The following is an 18848-nucleotide window of genomic DNA, read 5'->3' as shown; positions in this document are numbered from 1 at the left end:
GCCCCTTCTCCTCTCCCCTCCCCAACAAAGGTGCCTTATCTCTCCTGTGGGTCTGGATCTTCTCCCAGGTTCCCTTTTCCATGGCTTTCCACTCCCCAGCCATTAGTGTACCACTACCCCTGCTCATGCTGCACCACTCTCTAGACTCTTAGGCTGTCTCCACACCACCAACCCCAGCCCACTCCCAGGGACTGACCTCTGGAGTCTAGGTCTCAGCACCCAGCCCTGACCCAAGCTTCTCAGACTGTGGTGTCTGTACCAGTGGTTCAGATGATGTGTGCTTCTCTCACACTGTTTTTCAGTTCTCAGACCTGCTCTTGTGCTTTCCTTGGCATCGTGGAAATCCCTCTGACTCCACTGATCTTTCCGTAGGTTTAGGTGGCTTCCAAGGGTGTGGGTTGCCTTTCTCCTTCACAGCTCCCTCTCAAGAATATTTGTCCCATCCTGATTTCTTTTTTTTTCTTTTGTTCTACCCAGTTATGTCAAGAGTTTCTTGCCCCTTTTGGAAGTTTAAGTTCTTCTACCAGCATTCAGTTGATGTCCTGTGTGAGTTGTTTTACATGTAGATGTGTTTTTTTTTTTTTGATGTATTTGTGGGAGAGAGTGAGCATGTCCTCTTACTCTTCTGCCATCTTGCCTTGCTCCCTCAATAATTACATTAAATGTAAATGGACTAAATGCCACAACCAAAAGACACAGACTTGTTGAATTGATACAAAAACAAGACCCATATACTTGCTGCATTCAAGAGACCAACTTCAGTTCTAAGGACACATACAAATTGAAAGAGGATGGAAAAAAATATTCCATGAAAATGGGAATCAAAAGAAAAGTGGAGTAGCAATATTCATATCAGCAAAAATAGATCTTAAAGAGTTATATAAGAGACAAAGAAGGACATTACATAATTATCAAAGGATCAATCCAAGAAGATGTAATGATTATAAACATGTATGCACCCAACATAGGATCACATCAATATATAAGACAACTGTTAACAACCTTTTAAAGGAGAAATTGACAATAACACAATAATAGCGGGGGACTTTAACACCCCACTCACAGCAATGGACAGATCATCCAGACAGAAAATCAACAGGCCTTAAAGGATGCATTATATCAGATGGACGTAATAGATATTTATAGAACATTCCATCCTAAAGCAGCAGAATACACATTCTTCTCAAGTGCACATGGAGAATTCTCTAGGATTGATCACATTCTTGGCCACAAATCAAGCCTCAGGAGATTTAAAAAAACTGAAATCATATCAAGCATCTTTGCCAACCACAACACTATACGACTGGAAATCAACAAGAAAAAAAACTGCAAAAAAAAAAACACAAACACATGGATACTAAACAACATGCTACTAAACAACCAATGGATCACTGAAGAAATCAAAGAAGAAATTAAAAAATACCTAGAAGCAAATGACAATAAGGACACAACAATCCAAAACCTATGGGATGCACCAAAAGCAGTTCTAAGGGGGAAGTTTATAGTAATACAAGCCTACCTCAGGAAACAAGAAAAGCTCAAATAAACAACCTAACTTTATACCTGAAGCAACTAGAGAGAAGAACAGACAAGATCCAAAGTTAGCAGAAGGAAAGAAATCATAAAGATCAGAGCAGAAATAAATGAAATAAAAACAAATAAAACTATAGAAAAGATCAATAAAACTCAGAGCTGGTGCTTTTAAAAGATCAACAAAATTGATAAACCCTTAGACAGACTTATCAAGAAAAAAAAGAGAGAGGACTCAAATCAATAAAACTAGAAATGAAACTAAGTTACAATGGACATCACAGAAATACAAAGGATCTTAAGAGACTACTACAAGAAACTATATGCCAATAAAATGGACAATCTAGAAAAAATGGACAAATTCTTAGAAAAGTACCATCTTCCAAGATTAAACCAAGATGAGATAAAAAAGATGAACAGACCAATCACAAGTGCTAAAATTGAAACTGTGATTTAAAAACTTCCAACAAACAAAGGTTCAGGACCAGATGGCTTCACAGGTGAATTCTTTCAAACATTTAGAGAAGAGCTAACACTTCTCCTTCTGAAACTATTTCAGAAAATTGCAGAGGAAGGGACACTCCCAAACTCATTCTATGAGGCCACTATCACCCTGATACCAAAACCAGACAAAGATACCACAAAAAAAGAAAACTACAGGCCTATGTCACCGATGAACATCGATGCAAAAATCCTCAACAAAATACTAGCAAACCTCATCCAACAGTTCATTAAAAGGATTGTTCATCATGACCAAGTGGGATTTATCTCAGGGATGCAAGGATTTTTCAATATCTGCATATCAATCAGTGTGACACACCACATTAACAAACTGAAGAATAAAAACTATATGATTCTCTCAATAGACACAGAGAAAGCTTCTGACAAAATCCACAAACATTTCTGATAAAAACCTTTCAGAAAGTGGGCATAGAGGGAACCTGCCTCAACATAATAAAGGTCACATATGACAAACCCACAGCCAACATCATTCTCAATTGTGAAAAGATAAAAAAATTCCCTCTAGGATTAGGAACAAGACAAGGATGTCCGCTCTTGCCACTACTCTTCAACATAGTTTTGGAAGTCCTAGCCATGGCAATCAGAGAAGAAAAATAAATAACAGGAATCCAAGTTGGAAAGAAAGAGTAAAACTAACACTGTTTGCAGATGACATGATACTATACCTAGAAAATCCTAAAGACTCTACCAGAAAACTATTAGAGCTCATCCATGAATTTGGCAAAGTTACAGGATACAAAAATTAATATACAAAAATAGATTGCATTTCTATATGCTAACAATGAAAGATCAGAAAGAGAAATTAAGGAAACAATCCCATTTGCCATCACATCAAGAAGAAGAAAATACTTAGGAATAAACCTACCTAAAGAGACAAAAGACCTGTACTCTGAAAACTATAACACACTGAAGAAATAAATTAAAGATGACACAAATAGATGGAAAGATATACCATGCTCGTGGATTTGAAGAGTTAATATTGTCAAAATGACTACACTACCAAAGACAACCTACAAATTCAAAGAAATCCCTATCAAATTACCAAGGACATTGTTCACAGAACTAAAACAAAACATTTTAAAGTTTGTTTGGAAGCACAAAAGACCCAGAATAGCCAAAGACATCCTGAGAAATAAAAATGGAGCTGGAGGAATCAAGATCCTGACTTCAGACCCTACTACAAAGCTACAGTCATCAAAACAGTATGGTCCTGGCTCAAAAACAGAAATACAGACAGTGAAACAGGACAGAAAGTCCAGAATTAAACCCATACACCTATAGTCAACTAGTCTATGACAAAGGAGGCAAGAGTATACAATGGAGAAAAGACAGTCCCTTCAATAAGTGGTGCTGGAAAAACTGGACAGCCACATATAAAAGAATGAAGTTAGGACACTTCCTAACATCATACACAAAAATAAACTCAAAATGGATTAAAGACCTAAATATAATACCGGATACCATAAAACTCTTAGAGAAAAACATAGGCCAACCATTCTCCGACATAAACTGCAGCAATATCTTCTCAGATCCACCTCCTAGTGTAATGACAGTAAAAACAAAATAAACAAATGGGACTTAATCAAACTTAAAAGTTTCTGCACAGCAAAGGAAGCCCTAAACAAAATGAAAAGACATCCCACAGAATGGGAGAAAATATTTGCAAATGAAGCAACTGACAAGGGAATAATCTCCAAAATTTATCAACACCTCCTGTAGCTCAATACCAAAAAAACCTAAAGACCCCATCAAAAAATGGGCAGAAGATCTAAACATACAGTCCTCCAAAGAAGACATGCAGATGGCCAAAAAACACATGAAAAGATGTTCAACATCACTCATTATTAGAAAAATGCAAATCAAAAAAACCACTATGTGGTACCACCTTACGCCAGCCAGAACGGCCATCATTAAAAAGTCTGCAAACAATAAATGCTGGAGAGGGTGTGGAGAAAAGGGAAACCTCTTACACTGTTGGTGGGAATGCATATTGGTGTGACCACTGTGGAAAACAGTATGGAGATTCCTCAAAAAACTAAAAATAGAATTACCATTTGATCCCGCAATTCTATTCCTGGGCATCTAGCCAGAGAAAACCATGACTCAAAAAGATACATTTACTGCAATGTTCATTGCAGCACCATTTACAATAGCCAAGACATGGTGGCAACCTTAATATCCATTGACAGAGGAGTGGATAAAGAAGATGTGGCTCACATACATAATAGAATATGACTCAGCCATAAAAAGGAATGAAATAATGGCATTTGCAACAACATGGATGGACCTAGAAATTATCATGCTAAGTGAAGTTAGACAGTGAGACACCAACATCATATGCTATCACATACATGTGGAATCTAAAAAAAAGATTTAGAACTTTGCAGAACAAATACTGACGCACAGACTTTGAAAAACTTATGGTTTCCAAAGGAGCTAGGCTGCAGGGGGAGAGGGATGGGGCTGGGAGTTTGGGATGGAAATGCTGTAAAATTGGGTTGTGATGACTGTTGTACAACTATAAATGTAATAAAATTCATTGAGTTAAAAAATTTCAAAAAAAAAAAAAAGAAGCAGAGAGTAGAATGATGCTTGTCAGGGACACGAGGTGTTGGGTAAATAGGGAGAGGCTGGTAAAAGGATCCAAAACCTTTTAGATATATGATGAATAAAGCCTGAGGATCTAATATATAACATGTGACTATAATTGATAATGCTGTATTGTATAAATGAAATTTGCTAAAAGAGAAGAACTTTTGTGTTCTCACCAATAAAAAGAAAAAGGTAAATATGTGATATGATGAATGTGTTAATTAACTGGTGGTGGGAATTTTTTCATAATGTATATGTATATCAAATTATCACATTGTACACTTTAAATGTGTTACAGTTTTGTCAATCATTCTTCAAGAGCTGAAAAAAAATTTTTTAATGCAGTTAAGAAACAAGTAGCTTAAAGACAAAAAAAAAAAAAAAAGACAAATCTAACCCAAGGACATGGCATTCAAAGTCACTGCATCACTTTTGCTGCCATAATGGTCAGACAACATAAAAGAAGTGTAGTGTTCAAAGAACCACAGAGAAATGGGGCTCAGTCCTGATAGCTTCTAAATTTGTAGTAAAATATAATCAGAAGACCTACATACCATTCTTTTGTTCCTTCGTGTGAACTAATAAATTTCTTTTCTACTTCAACTAACTTGGGTTGAGTATTTTTTTTTTTTAATTATATGGGGTTGCGGGGAAGCCCTACTAATAAATGAGCTTTAGAGTTAGGAATGAGGGAAGAGTTGGAAAAGATTTCCACCGAACTTAGACATCACTTTCCTACACAGAGGGCAAAGCACATCAGTAATTTTGGCAAACAGGAATATAACTCATTCAAATAGTTTAAAAATTAGGGAGGTTAAAAAGTAAGAGACAATGAATTTGGGATGGCTCTGGGAAATCAATAGTGGTGAGCCCAGAGGATACTATTAGTATCTTCCAAGTGTATCTTTCTATGTATAAAAATAGTCAAAATGGGCAGAAGAGATTTTGTATCCGTATCTGCCATTTGTATGACTATATGGATGTTTTCTTCATCTTCCATGAATTTGCAGGATCTCTTTTCTACCACTCCTGCTACATTTATATTCGTGACTTGTTCTTTCTCTTTTCTTTCTCCCACTGGAAAACAACCACATCTCCTGGATATGATGCCTGAAAAGGGTGGACAGTAAAGGGTGACTTGCTAGGTCAATAGTGCCCCTCTGCATCAAATGTCCCATTTGGAGAGAAAAAAAAAACGAAGAGTATACTGTTTGTAGTGGTGGGGGGAGTGCAAACATAATGTAGCTCTAACCTGCTCGTGCAGCTGCCATTTTCTTGTTTCGCAATTTGTTCTCCAAAGCTTGCTACACAATAAAAAATAGAAAGAAGAAGAACATGAGACTTCCTGGTGTTTTCTACTACTTGATGTTAATAAAGATAAATATTTCTCTGAAATAAATTGCATCTTACCTGTTTCATCTTCTTTTTTAGATCCAAATTTGCTGCCTTCTGGCCCTTTGCAGTAGCATTGAGATAATATATGGTCAAACTAAATTTAAAATAAAATAAATGGTTTTCTTCAGTTCATCAAAATTCTTCTTAAATTTATATTAACTAAACCATAGAATGTTGGTACTGGAATGATTTTAAGATATTTTCTATTTAAACCTCTATTTTATAGATAAAAGACTAAGGTACAGAGAGGTGAAAACGCACATCAGAATCACACAGTGACCAGGGTGGACTGGGATTGGGCCCCAAGGCTCCTCCTCCACAACACACAGCTCTGGCTGCTATACCTTGCTGCCTAATTTTAGCTTCTCCTTGGAAATGTACTAACATCCCTTTAAATTATAATTTAAAAGAATGTATACATGTATGTGTAACTGGGTCACCATGCTGTACAGTAGGAAAAAAATTGTATTGGGGAAATAACAATTTTTAAAAAATCTAAAAATAGGAGTTCCCATTGTGGCATAGTGGAAATGAATCCAACTAGGAACAAAGAGGTTGTGGGTTCAATCTCTGGCCTCGCTCAGCGGGTCAAGGATCTGGCATTGCCGTGAGCTGTGGTGTAGGTTGCAGGCGCGGCTCAGATCTAGCATTGCTGTGGCTATGGTGTATACCTGTGGCTACAGCTCTGATTAGACCCCTAGCTTGGGAATCTCCATATACTGCGGGTGTGGCCCTAAAAAGACACACACACACATAAAAATAAATAAATAAATAAAACAGCATTTTAAATCTATACGAGTGGCATCCAAGAGAACAGAAAATCTCTTGAAACAGGGAATTTGTCAAATAAAAAGGAAACTGATTTTCCATTTAAATTCCCTCATTTGGCTTTTATAGCTAAGACTATAATTCTCATAGTTGTAGTTAATTAATATGTTTTTTTAATCCATAGGATATATTGTTTGTGTTTCTCCTTCCTTCAAAAAAATATGTTTCAAAAAGAATATTCTTGGCTTCTAAGTGACATTTACATTTCTAAAAAGAGCAAATTCCAACCAAACATTTTTGCAAAAATAAACATGTTCAACTTCACTTAAAGCAAAACAAAGGAAAAAATGCAGTTAAAGAAAGGTAACTGGCATTGCTTTTGATTGCAAATAACTGGATACCGAACACATTTCCTCTACTCACCAACATACCAGACCATAACCTTTATGAGCCATCTGCTGCCAGCCACACAATTATTGATATTGCTTCTGCTGGATTTATTTCTTATACAAGTGAAGGGAGTTTGGATGAAATTATATACATGAAAACATCTGGTATAATATATGGCATGAAGTAGGTGCTCAATAAATGTGTGTGTGTGTGTGGCAGGGGGGGTGTATCATAACGGTTCTCTTAGAAAAGTACATGGATTTGAAGGAAGAACTCGAAGACCTCACAAGCCATTTGCAGTTCTGTAATACTCTATTTATCCATTACTTTTTTCTGCCTTGAGATGCACTGTCAATAAGTATTCCTCAGAAGTCATGTTTTAGTCTCCAAAGGATTGAAACTACGTGCAGAGAACTAACTCACTCTACTCAGTTACCCAAAAGCTATCAAAGCTGATGTAATATGATTCACTGGGGAAATTCAAAGTGCTCATAAACATTCTCTAATTAAAGGTAATAAAGAGCCAAGCTAATTGCATGGGCATCATAAAGTGTTAAAGATGAGACCACAGTATTTGAAAAATCAAATTGGTAATAAACTGAAATTCAGGTTTTAAATCAGAATGTCAAAACTAAAATCTACCTTGTAGGACATCTATTTGACCTTACATCCTGCTGGTTTTCCTCTAGACAGTCTAAATCAGGGGTTGGCAAACTCTGGTCTCCAGGGCAAATCTGACTCCTAGCCCGTTATGTATGGCCCATGAACTAAGATTTACATTTTTACATTTTAAAATAGTTATATAAGTACTTACATAATATCTTCAATTTTGCCCCTTGGCCAACAAAACCCAAAGTATCTACTGTCTGACCCTTTAAGGAAAAGTGTGCCAACCCTAGGTATAGACCATTTCTGATAAGTGGCTTCCAATCTTTCTGAGCATTCATATTCAGCCTGAACTCAGTGTTTGGTGCCGTAAATGAAGGGAGGGGGGAATAAGAGGTGGAAATAAGAAGACATGGGTTTGAATTTGTATATTAGCCATGTGATTTGGGGCAGACCTCCCACGTGCTTTCAATGATATGATTAATGAAGCCAACTTCTCAAGGTTATTTTGGAAATTAAATGAGTTAAAATATGGATCATGCCTAGGACAAAGGCAGTGTTCATTCCTCTCTCATACTCTCAAGGCAGTATATTAAATCTTTAATTGGCAAAATTACAACAATGTTGCTCCTTTGCTTAAAAAAAAATCTGCCTCTCAGTAAGACTATAGTCGTAAAATCTGAGAATAAGTTGTGTGTGTGTGTGTGTGTGTGTGTGTGTGTGTGTGTTTTATCTTCATATCACGAAAGGGCCTTGACTCTTAGAAGCCACACAGTACTTATCACACTCTCAGAAGCTGCTATATCATAAAAACACAGAGAAGGAAAATCTCTTCAAGGGCCATCTGGTGAAACATGCTGCATCCAGGAGGTCATTTTCTAACACATCTGCACTAGAGGTTTACTATCAGATTCTTAATGCCACCCCATGATCAAGGTCTGTAATACATAATAGTAATTTGTTTCGCTATGTAATCCCTATGAGCAATTAGCTCTCCCTCAAAGAAGGCATTATTGGGTAAAAGGGTGAGTACTGGATTTAACTATCAAAGCCCTATGATGACTATTTTGCTATAGTCTCACCTAGGGAAAAAAATCACTTCACCCCTCTAAGTTTTTAATTTATAAACGTGAAGATGATACCTGCCCTCACTGATGTGGCTTCTGACCATAATCAGCACAGAGATGATGGTAACAACTTGGCTCCAAACCGGGTTCATTTACTCAAACCAATGGGCATTTTCCTGAGATGTCCTAGTTTTACCTTTATTTAAACAAATTCAACAATTTGTAACAGCTTTGTTCCACTACAGTGTCATGAGGGTGGCTTCATACTTGCCCTGCTTGACTGAGAGCAGTGGTAATTCCACATCTTCTATTTAGGAGGGCCTTGGGGTTTGAAAGGAATGGCTGGGGCACTTTTTTTAGCTCTTCCATAGGAAGCATATTTTTTTGCTTAGAATGTAAGTTTATCTGTGGTGATCAAGAAAGTCAGAAACCAATGAAAGTAATATGAGAACAAAAGCCCCCTCTCAAGTTTGCCTTTGGATATCATTTCTGACTTTGAAAGGATAGACTAAATGATCTTTCCCAGACCCTTCTGGTCCTCTGATTCTATTATCATGGACACACACAGTTATGGATGGCCTTCTAAAAATAATGACAGGGTAATTTGTAAGACCCCTTAATCCTTTTGCCCTGAAATGTAGCTCAAGAGGAATATTAATTTAGAGGCTCATCATTTCTGTGTGTTCACAACCATCTGCTTTATGGAACAAGAGAGAGAGGTCGAGGGGTGGGGAGGAAACTTGGTGTGCTGATTAGATTTAACATTTATGTTTCCCTTGCTTTAGCTGTTTACTGATAATTATTTTGGTTACTTGGGAACAAATCTTATAATCCTAGGCAGGCAAAGACAGATGCAGATGACTGTGAATTACATGCAATAGGATCAGAATATGGCTCATGAATTTTAGCCTCTCACCACCATGTAATCAGTGCTAAATTTGGTTAGGTTTCAGCACAACCCTTGGGGAGAAAGAGAGAGTTGAAAGGGCTGAAACTGAAAAGGAGCAGGAAGAACATTACAAAGGCACTTTCTATGAGGAGGGAAAGCACATACGCCATGACCAAAACAACAGCAATAACTAGTCCAGGATTAGAAAGCTGTCTCAAGATCTTTGCCATCCAGCTTGGGAAATCATGCTCCAGTGTTTCTCCAATGACTTCAAACATCCTATTTTTGCCACTGGGGGGAAAAAAAAGCAGAGAAGTTTATTTAAAACATGTAAAAACCATGGTTACAGCAAGAAAACTAGAAATCTTTCTCAAATACTGCCTAAGTACTCTTTCAGGTTAGAAATCTGATGTTTAGCTACAACTCCTAATACTTTCACCTCATGTTGCCAACATATGAATAAGATATGAGAAATGTTATGCCAACATAAACACATAGTCAATGCATTTAGGAAATTAACCACAGCACAAGGAGAAGACTTTTCTAAACCCGTATTTCTAAGATTTGGGTTACCTGGAAACAAATATGTAAAATATAAATATGTATTGTATATGTATGAAAGTACATTTTATAAATAGTTCATAAGTTTACCCCTCAGCCAGCTGTTCTTAAAGGAGAACACTCTCTTTGGGCTGAATAAATAGTGTGCTCAATTTTTTTTAATTAGTCTTGGAAATGAGCATAAGGAATAGCTTAATGGAATAAAATCTATAAATAATCCAGTATCTCTTTCCATGCCATGGCTTCTAGCTTATTTTCCTTCAGACCTTTCATCAGGGCTATTAATAGGTCACCATACTGAATGCTGACTCCTTTCTATTTCTTTTGGACAGGACCTAATGAGTACCAGTTCAGTTCCACAGCTAAGAAAAAAATGGGAAGAGGAAGAAAACAAGCCTAAAAAAGTAAAGGTCCTTTAGTGTTTTTTTTTTTTCTCAGCCCCTATAAACTAGAGAAATGAAATCAGGATGACTATCTTAACATAGTATATAATACTCAGGATTATAAAATAATATCCATCATGCCAAGTTTTTTCTGTGTATGCATATTGATTCTACTATGAAAAGATGCAATTTTCAGAAAAGACATTGGATTGTTTACTACCAAGTCATATCATGAGAATAAAGGTTGACATAGTGAGTAAAAGATTTTGGTTTCATGTTTCATGTTTTGATTCGTATACATTCTTAATTACTTAATGAACATGACCCACAAGTTCCAGATCATTTTTTTTTCTCCTGATCTAACCAAGAGTATCTTTCAATAAACTGAGAGTGATTTCACATACCTTGTCAGGAGTCACTGGACTACAGAGGTAAAAATTTTGCTTCATGAATTATAGCTCTACATACTAATTAGCAAGACCTATGATATATAAGGGGAAATAAAGTTGATTGACTATTTAAGATTACATCAATTTATTCCCTGAAGGTTTCTTCCTCATCCATTCCGGCTGACTATGCTTCCCCCAGCCATATGGAATACAGCCAGAGTAAGGAGGTAGTCGAGGAAGATGAGAGAAACATAAGACAATCCATGCTCCCTTCTCCAGTCTCAAGGGCTGTGGTTGATGATTGCCAAAATGGGGGAACTGGAATTTTACAAAATCATCCCTACCCCTAAAGTCATTTTTATATCCAGTGTATAAGAAATGTGAAGATATTAGCATTTTTGGTGATTCTTGGCTGCCTTTTCCAGGTCAGGTCTTTTACCAAGAGTCCAGATCTTTTGTTTTACACAAACTGTAGAGGCATCTACAAATCGTGGCAATCCCTTTTTCTGAGAGGTTCACCAAAGTGTGCCTCTTCACCATATTCCCAGAAGTTCTTTACAGTCTATTGTGACTATACAGCTAAGGGAAATATTACTGAACTTAAACTATAGCTCTCCTTGAGCACAGCCCCATCTCCCTAGATTAGAACAGTCTATGTCTGTCTTTTCAGCCAGACTGGAAGGTCTACATGCCCAGAACTGATATCCGGTTCTGGATACTATGTACCACTACATCTCCTCTAGTGCTTAGTGAACAATAAGTAGTCATTATTTGTTCATTCATTCAAGTTATTGGTCAATACTCTACTGTGTTTGGACTCACATAGATGAAAATATTCTGTTCCCAATCTCTAGGAGTCAGCTACACTATTAAGAAAAACAGACAAGAGTTCCTATCGCGGCTCAGTGGTAACGAACCCAATTAGCATCCATGAGAACACAGGTTCAATCCCTAGCCTCACTCAGTGGGTTAAGGATTCAGTGTTGCTGTGAGCTGTGGTGTAGGTTGCAGACAGGGTTCTGATCCCACGTTGCTGTGGCTATGACATAGGCCAGCAGCTACAGTTCCGATTTGAACCCCTAGACTGGGAACTTCCATATAACATGTGTGTGCCCCTAAAAATACAAAAGGACAAAAAAGAAAGAAAAAAGAAAAACAGACATATCAAATGTGATTGCAAATGAGTAATATAATACAAAATGCCAAAATGTTGAGAGTTATTATTTCAGGTCTTTGGGGTTATGGGTAGTGTTTATTTTCATGTGAAAATGTTTCTATAATATCCCAGTTAAACACATTACCTTTGCCATTAGATAAAAATACATAAAAATCTGATTACCATAATGTTTGTGTGGAGGTGTGTGAGAACCTAGAGAACTATTGTTCACAATTATTTGTGAGGCGAGCAGGCTGGGGTGAAACATTAAGTGTCAGGAAATTTAGTGGAGCATTTAGAAGAATTTTCTTCATCTGACTGGCAAAGAAATAGTTTTCAAATTGTCACACTGTTAAGATAAATCTTCTTAATAGTCCACTGGAATGATTTCCTGGAAAATTCACCTTTCCTAGCCAGTTCTTATGAAAACAGAACAAGCTAGAATATCTCATCAAATTTCTTCACAGAATGCATCTTCTAAAGTATTGCAGCCACCTTACCTGAAAAAATACCTGCCTCTCAGGATGATTGGCCATCACTGTGGTGTCCCTAGTAACACACCTCAAATGTATATTTACCAATTTGCCGTGCACCTAGATATCAAGTGGGGTCAGACATCTCTCACTAGGCATCCTGGGCAAAGCACCTCAAATTCAGGGTCCCTAAGGATAGCAAGCAATGAGGCTTCTACTAACATATGCTTTCTCATCTCATTACCAAGGCAGAACGGCTCTTTAAACTCTAAAATCCAAAGAATAAACCAGGTAAACATTCTTTTACTCCAAAATGAGAAAACTGACAGGAAAAAACAGACTGTCTAAATAGGACAGAGATATCCCTTTATACTCTACTGAAAATATTTACATTTCCTTGAACTCAAAATAGTGATACACGCTGTTAATTTGCCGAAGTTTGCCAATTAGGTAACAGTCAAAATCAGATACTATACCCTAGATACAGACAAATTTTTATTCATTAAAATGATAGTACATAAGTTGATTTAAAGAGAGGAAAATTAGGGCTTAAAAAGCTAAAATGTGAAGTAATTGCATGTGCCTAGCTCAATGACATTTTTAATACTAAGGTCCCTGTGTAAACACCACTATGTTCTGCGTTGACCTTGTGGGCTTTCCCTTGCAGACAGCTATGTTCCTTTGAGATGTTTTTCTGAGAAGGAGCGACTTCCAATTAAAAAGTTAAAAGCACATCTAAAACATACTGAGTATTTAGTTGTGTGGTTAATTTGCACTTAATTAAGTCTTTAGTTGACTTACCTCAAATTTTGTAACCTGAGATTTATTAAGACCAAGCATTATTTCAAAACTGCAATTTCATATTTAACCTCCAGATGTCACTGTCTGCACTATTTATTTCAGCCAACTTGGCAGGGGAGGGGAATTGGACTTGTCAAATTCAGCTTCCTGAACATGTATGTCAGAATTCCAGCTGTTTTTCCTCTATCAGTAGGCTTAACCTTTTATTTCTTCCTTTCTTTTCCGGGAAAGCAAAAACAGTCTATTATCAGAGTGAAAATGACTCTTTTATACTTACGTCTGTGGGCAACAAATCTTTTGACTTTAATAACTTGTGTCTGACAGCATCAAGGAGAGATTAGGTATGTCCATTACTGCATCATGTTTGTCATTCACTTGGCTTTTCATATTCACATTTCCTCATCGAAAAGTAGAAATAACTGCATGATGATCAGTGACTCAACATGCAGAGATTCTCGGGGGGAAATTGTAGTAGATTCATTTCTAAGGCCCTTAATGGAACAAAATCTCTATTTTCCTGATCCTGGAAACTTTGCTTTTTTGATAAGTGTCACAGAAAGAACTCTGTTGTAATTATAGAAAAGTATATTTCTAAATTGGATCAAAGAGCCTTCTTAACTCTTTATTACTGACTTGAATGATTTATTCTTGTTATTTGAGGAGAATATACATGAAGGACATCCTTAATTTTTTACTCGCATGTAGAATCTGAGTTACATTTATATTTGTTATTATCTAATAATGATTCCATTTCCTAGGTAGAATGTGGAGTAATCTTTCTTTCCACCTTTTATTTTTTCAATTAGATGGTTCACTTGGGAGGCAGCAATAGCTGCCAATATCTGAATGTGATGACCATATATCAGAAAAATGTTCGCATTCAGACTAGTGTAATAAAACATTACTCTTTGCTATCTCCTTATATGGATACAGTCAAATTCATTGTACATATTTTACCTGGGATGAGGCTGGAGCAGTTAAATTATTTTCCCTTTTATGACTGCCAAATGAGAAAATAGATGGATCTTGCTAAAGAATTTCCAAGTTACATAATCAGCCTGAATACCCAAAAGATCTTATTCCTATAGATCAAAATGGCATTGCTTGGAGAAAATACAATAGCTTATACAATACCATTCCCACCTCCACCCCAAGTGGAATTGCAAAGGCAAGAACCTGAAGGGGCCACAATCAAAAGATGGCGGGAGGGATACGATCATGTACAGCACGGGCATGGTGGACAGGAAGAGGATGAGCAAGAGCATTCCCAGGTAGAAGTTATTGGATCTGGAAGCCTTGAAGACCCTGGCCTCAGGAACATTGCAACACATCACAGCCCAGCACTGGAAGTACATGGATGTGTGGAGCCGAAGGATATTGATTCCCGGCAGGCTGGGGGCGAAGAAGGAGCCCATCCTAGAAAAACAAACAGAGCTCTGCTCACCACGGAGCTTCCCTTCCTAACAAAGTCACACAGAGCCTATTTATTTTACATCCTGCTTGTTTGCCAAGAGCAGAAAATGTACTGCCACTTTCAATCACATAAACCCTTGATGTTAATGAACTTAACTAATCTATTTCCATCTCCTGCACACATTTTTACCATCTTCTCCATTATTGTGGGTATTATATACATAATTCTTTCATAGAAATTATGCTGCTCACTAACTGTATCTGCTTATCATCAATAAATTTAAATGACAACTGAGCAGTTTATTACATTTTATTTCTCTCTTTAAAATAAATTTACTTTCCCTTAATATTCATATTAATATATCTAAAAATTTAGCTTTTTTATAATTGACCCTTAAAGTAACCCATTATATTCAAATAAATGTACATGCAAATTAATTATTTTGTCATAGCTGATTAATTTTTTGCTTAATGAAAGAGAAAAAGTTGAAGTAAGTTTTTCTGATGCTATTTTCTTTCTTTCTTTTTTTGTCTTTTTGCCATTTCTAGGGCCACTCCCTCGGCATATGGAGGTTCCCAGGCTAGGGGTCTAATCGGAGCTATAGCTGCCGGCCTACGCCACAGCCACAGCAACGTGGGAACCAAGCCCAGTCTGCAACCTACACCACAGCTCATGGCAACCAGATCCTTAACCCACTGAGCAAGGCCAGGGATCGAACCCACCACCTCATGGTTCCTAGTTGGAATCGTTAACCACTGAGCCACGATGGGAACTCCTGATGCTATTTTCTATTTGTGGCTGTTATGGAGTTTTAGAGCTGATGAGAATTGTGTGTTTGTGCCTAATAAGATACTACATTTTATTGATAACCAATTGCAAGCTTTATGTGTTTTTTGAGATGAAAAGTCAACACATCCACTTAACTGTTTACTTTCTTACTTCAGTCTGTCCTAGAAATCCACTACTCTGTGCATATGATTTTTTTTAAAGTATTTTAAAATGCCACTTTCAAACAGGAACCATTTGGGTGAGGTCACTCTTACCTGACTGCTTCAGTAGTTATTTCGACAAAACGAATTTCAATTTCAGTTTTCCTTGATGAGACAATCCATAGCACCATAAACCCACATCAATGGTAATTTATTAGTCCAAAACCAAACATGTATACTTATTTCAGAAGTAAAGGCAGAGCCTTATCTTTTAAACTATCCCAAATATAATAAGGCCCTCAGTAATTCTATTTAGGGTTATCAGGTTATATTTTCTGGTTATGCAGATTGTTTTAATCAATCTAATGTGAATTTGGTATATTATGGGTGGTGGAAGGAAGTTTAAGTCAGATAAAAAAAATTGCTTTCAGGAGTTCCCGTCGTGGTGCAGCAGAAACCATAAGGTTGCAGGTTCGATCCCTGGCCTTGCTCAGTGTTTGAGGATCCTGTGTTGCCGTGACCTGTGGCATAGGTCAAAGATGCAGCTCGCATCTGGCATTGCTGTGGCTGTGGCTAGGCCGGCAGCTGTAGCTCTGATTAGACCCCTAGCCTGGGAACCTCCATACGCCGCGGGTGTGGCCCTAAAAAAAGAGGGGGAAAAAAAGCTCTCACTGTGGAGCAATGGGATTCGCAGTAGCTTGGGAGCCCTGGGACTCGGGTTCAATCCCCAGCCTGGCACAGTGGATCCAGCGTTGCCGAGGCTTAGTTCTCAGCTGCAGCTCTGATCTCCTCCCTAGCCCAGGAGCTCTATACACAATGGGGTGACCAAAAAAAAGTTGCTTTCTTCTGTAATTGAACTTGTGCCACCAATGATAAACCAGTTCATTGAAAAGCAGAATCTTGCTACAATTTGGGTTGTCCTGTTAATGGGATTAAATACAACAGATGTGAAAAATATTTTAACATACCGAATTGACCAGAGACTTTGTAGAAAGTTAAACTTTTTAAAAGAGGTATGGACTGTGGTTGATAATGATTTGTCCATGTAGGTTCATCAATTATGACAAATGTAGAGTGGGGTAGATGTCAACAGTGGGAGAGGATGTGTGTGGGAGGGGGCAGGGGCATGTGGAAGCTCTGTTCTTTCTACTCAAATTTTCTGTGAACTTAAAACTTCTCTAAGATATAAAGTTCATTACCTTTTTTATTTTTTTTTATTTTTATTTTTTTGTCTTTTTTTGTTGTTGTTGTTGTTATTGTTGTTGTTGCTATTTCTTGGGCCGCTCCCGCGGCATATGGAGGTTCCCAGGCTAGGGGTCCAATCGGAGCTGTAGCCACCAGCCTACGCCAGAGCCACAGCAACGCGGATCCGAGCCGCGTCTGCAACCTACACCACAGCTCACGGCAACGCCGGATCGTTAACCCACTGAGCAAGGGCAGGGACCGAACCCGCAACCTCATGGTTCCTAGTCGGATTCGTTAACCACTGCGCCACGACGGGAACTCCATTACCTTTTTTTAAAATGAGGATAAACTTTGGAACAATGCTATATATTTTGATTACAGGTTAGCAAGAGAGAAACTAGAACCACAGAATTGTGAGTGACAACAGTCCCAGCTGAGGAGTCAGAATTACAAAGCACCAGATTTTATTCCCAAATGCCAGTATTTGTAATGTAATATTCTTGTGAAGGAGGAGTTCCCATAGTGGCTCAGCAGAAGTGAATCTGATGAGCATCCATGAGGATGCAGGTTCGATCCCTGGCCTCACTCAGTGGGTTAAAGGATCCACTGTTGCTGGGAGCTATAGAGTCTCAGATGCAGTTTGGATCTGGCGTTGCTATGGCTGTGGCTCCCATTTGACCCCTAGCCTAAGAACTTCCATAGGCCACAGGTGCAGCCCCCAAAAAGACAACAACAACAAAAACAAACAAAAAATATGCTTGTGAATGATTATGCTTGCCCTCTTCTAAAAATCAGGCTTGGCCATGTGATTTGTCATGGCCAATAAAATAGTGATTAAAAATGAAGTGTCTCAGTACTGGGTGAAACTTTAATAGCACTGGAGTTCCCATCATGGCGCAGTGGAAACCAATCCAACTAGGAACCATGAGGTTGCGGGTTCGATCCCTGGCCTTGCTCAGTGGGTTAAGGATTCGGCATTGCAGTGAACTGGGGTGTAGGTTGCAGAGATGGTTGGAGTTGCTCTGGCCCTGGCATAGGCTGGCAGCAACAGCTCCAATTAGACCCCTTGCCGGGGAACCACCATATGCCATGGGTGCAGCCCTAAAAAGACAAAACAAAAAATAAAAAACAAAAAAAACCTTCAATAGCACTGTGGGGATTTTTGATCTCTTCTCTTTTGCTGCTCTGACCAATGATATTCCAGGTGGGTCCTATTCTGTCCCACTCAACGGCTCCGCACTGACGGTAACTCACAGAAGCAGAATCCCTTATCAACCCACATTGAACATAAAGAAAAAGCGAGAAATAAACTTTTCCTTCTCTAAGCCACTAAGATTTGGGGTTTGGATCTAATTGCTGCACAACGTACTCTATCCTAAGACACAATTTTGCACGTAATTCAAGACCCATGGAGTTCCCTGGTAGTCTAGTAGCTGCCACAGCTTGAAGTTTCCAGACCAGGGAACTGGGGAAAAAAGGCCTAAACTTGCCTAAAATCACATATATGTGTACCTACATATAGGCATGTGTCATTTATTTATACACACACTCATATATGTAAGTATTTATATAGATAAAGAAAATTCAGAATCTCAAAATAAATATCACATAGGCATTCTGTACAAATGACTCAAGAAACCTAACCGAGAGAAAGAGATCCTAGCACAGTGATATGTGTGTCTTATAGCTCATCCTGTCTTTGCCTGTGACTCACTAATCAGCTCAGCTCACTAAGTCCCTTACCCAGACCTGATCCCGTCATCTGTCAGTTGAAGATCACTGTAATACCTTAGCCTTA

At 38.0% G+C, this 18848-nt stretch overlaps 1 protein-coding gene across 1 annotated transcript in view; it reads right to left on the bottom strand.

The window, feature by feature from the left end:
* Window positions 1-18848, bottom strand: part of TMC1 (transmembrane channel like 1) — a 159391-nt gene that overhangs the window by 11972 nt on the left and 128571 nt on the right. Inside the window, exons 16-19 of the mRNA XM_047769233.1 lie at window positions 14699-14938; window positions 9925-10050; window positions 6055-6133; window positions 5897-5948 (exon numbers count right to left, since the gene is read on the bottom strand). Of these exons, the coding sequence (XP_047625189.1) occupies window positions 5897-5948; window positions 6055-6133; window positions 9925-10050; window positions 14699-14938 (497 nt within the window). The remainder of the gene's footprint in view (window positions 1-5896; window positions 5949-6054; window positions 6134-9924; window positions 10051-14698; window positions 14939-18848) is intronic.

The sequence above is a fragment of the Phacochoerus africanus genome, chromosome 2, assembly GCF_016906955.1.
Source record: "Phacochoerus africanus isolate WHEZ1 chromosome 2, ROS_Pafr_v1, whole genome shotgun sequence".
Taxonomy (NCBI): domain Eukaryota; kingdom Metazoa; phylum Chordata; class Mammalia; order Artiodactyla; family Suidae; genus Phacochoerus; species Phacochoerus africanus.
The sequence above is the reverse complement of the archived record's forward strand: the minus strand, read 5'-3'. Positions and strand labels throughout refer to the sequence as shown.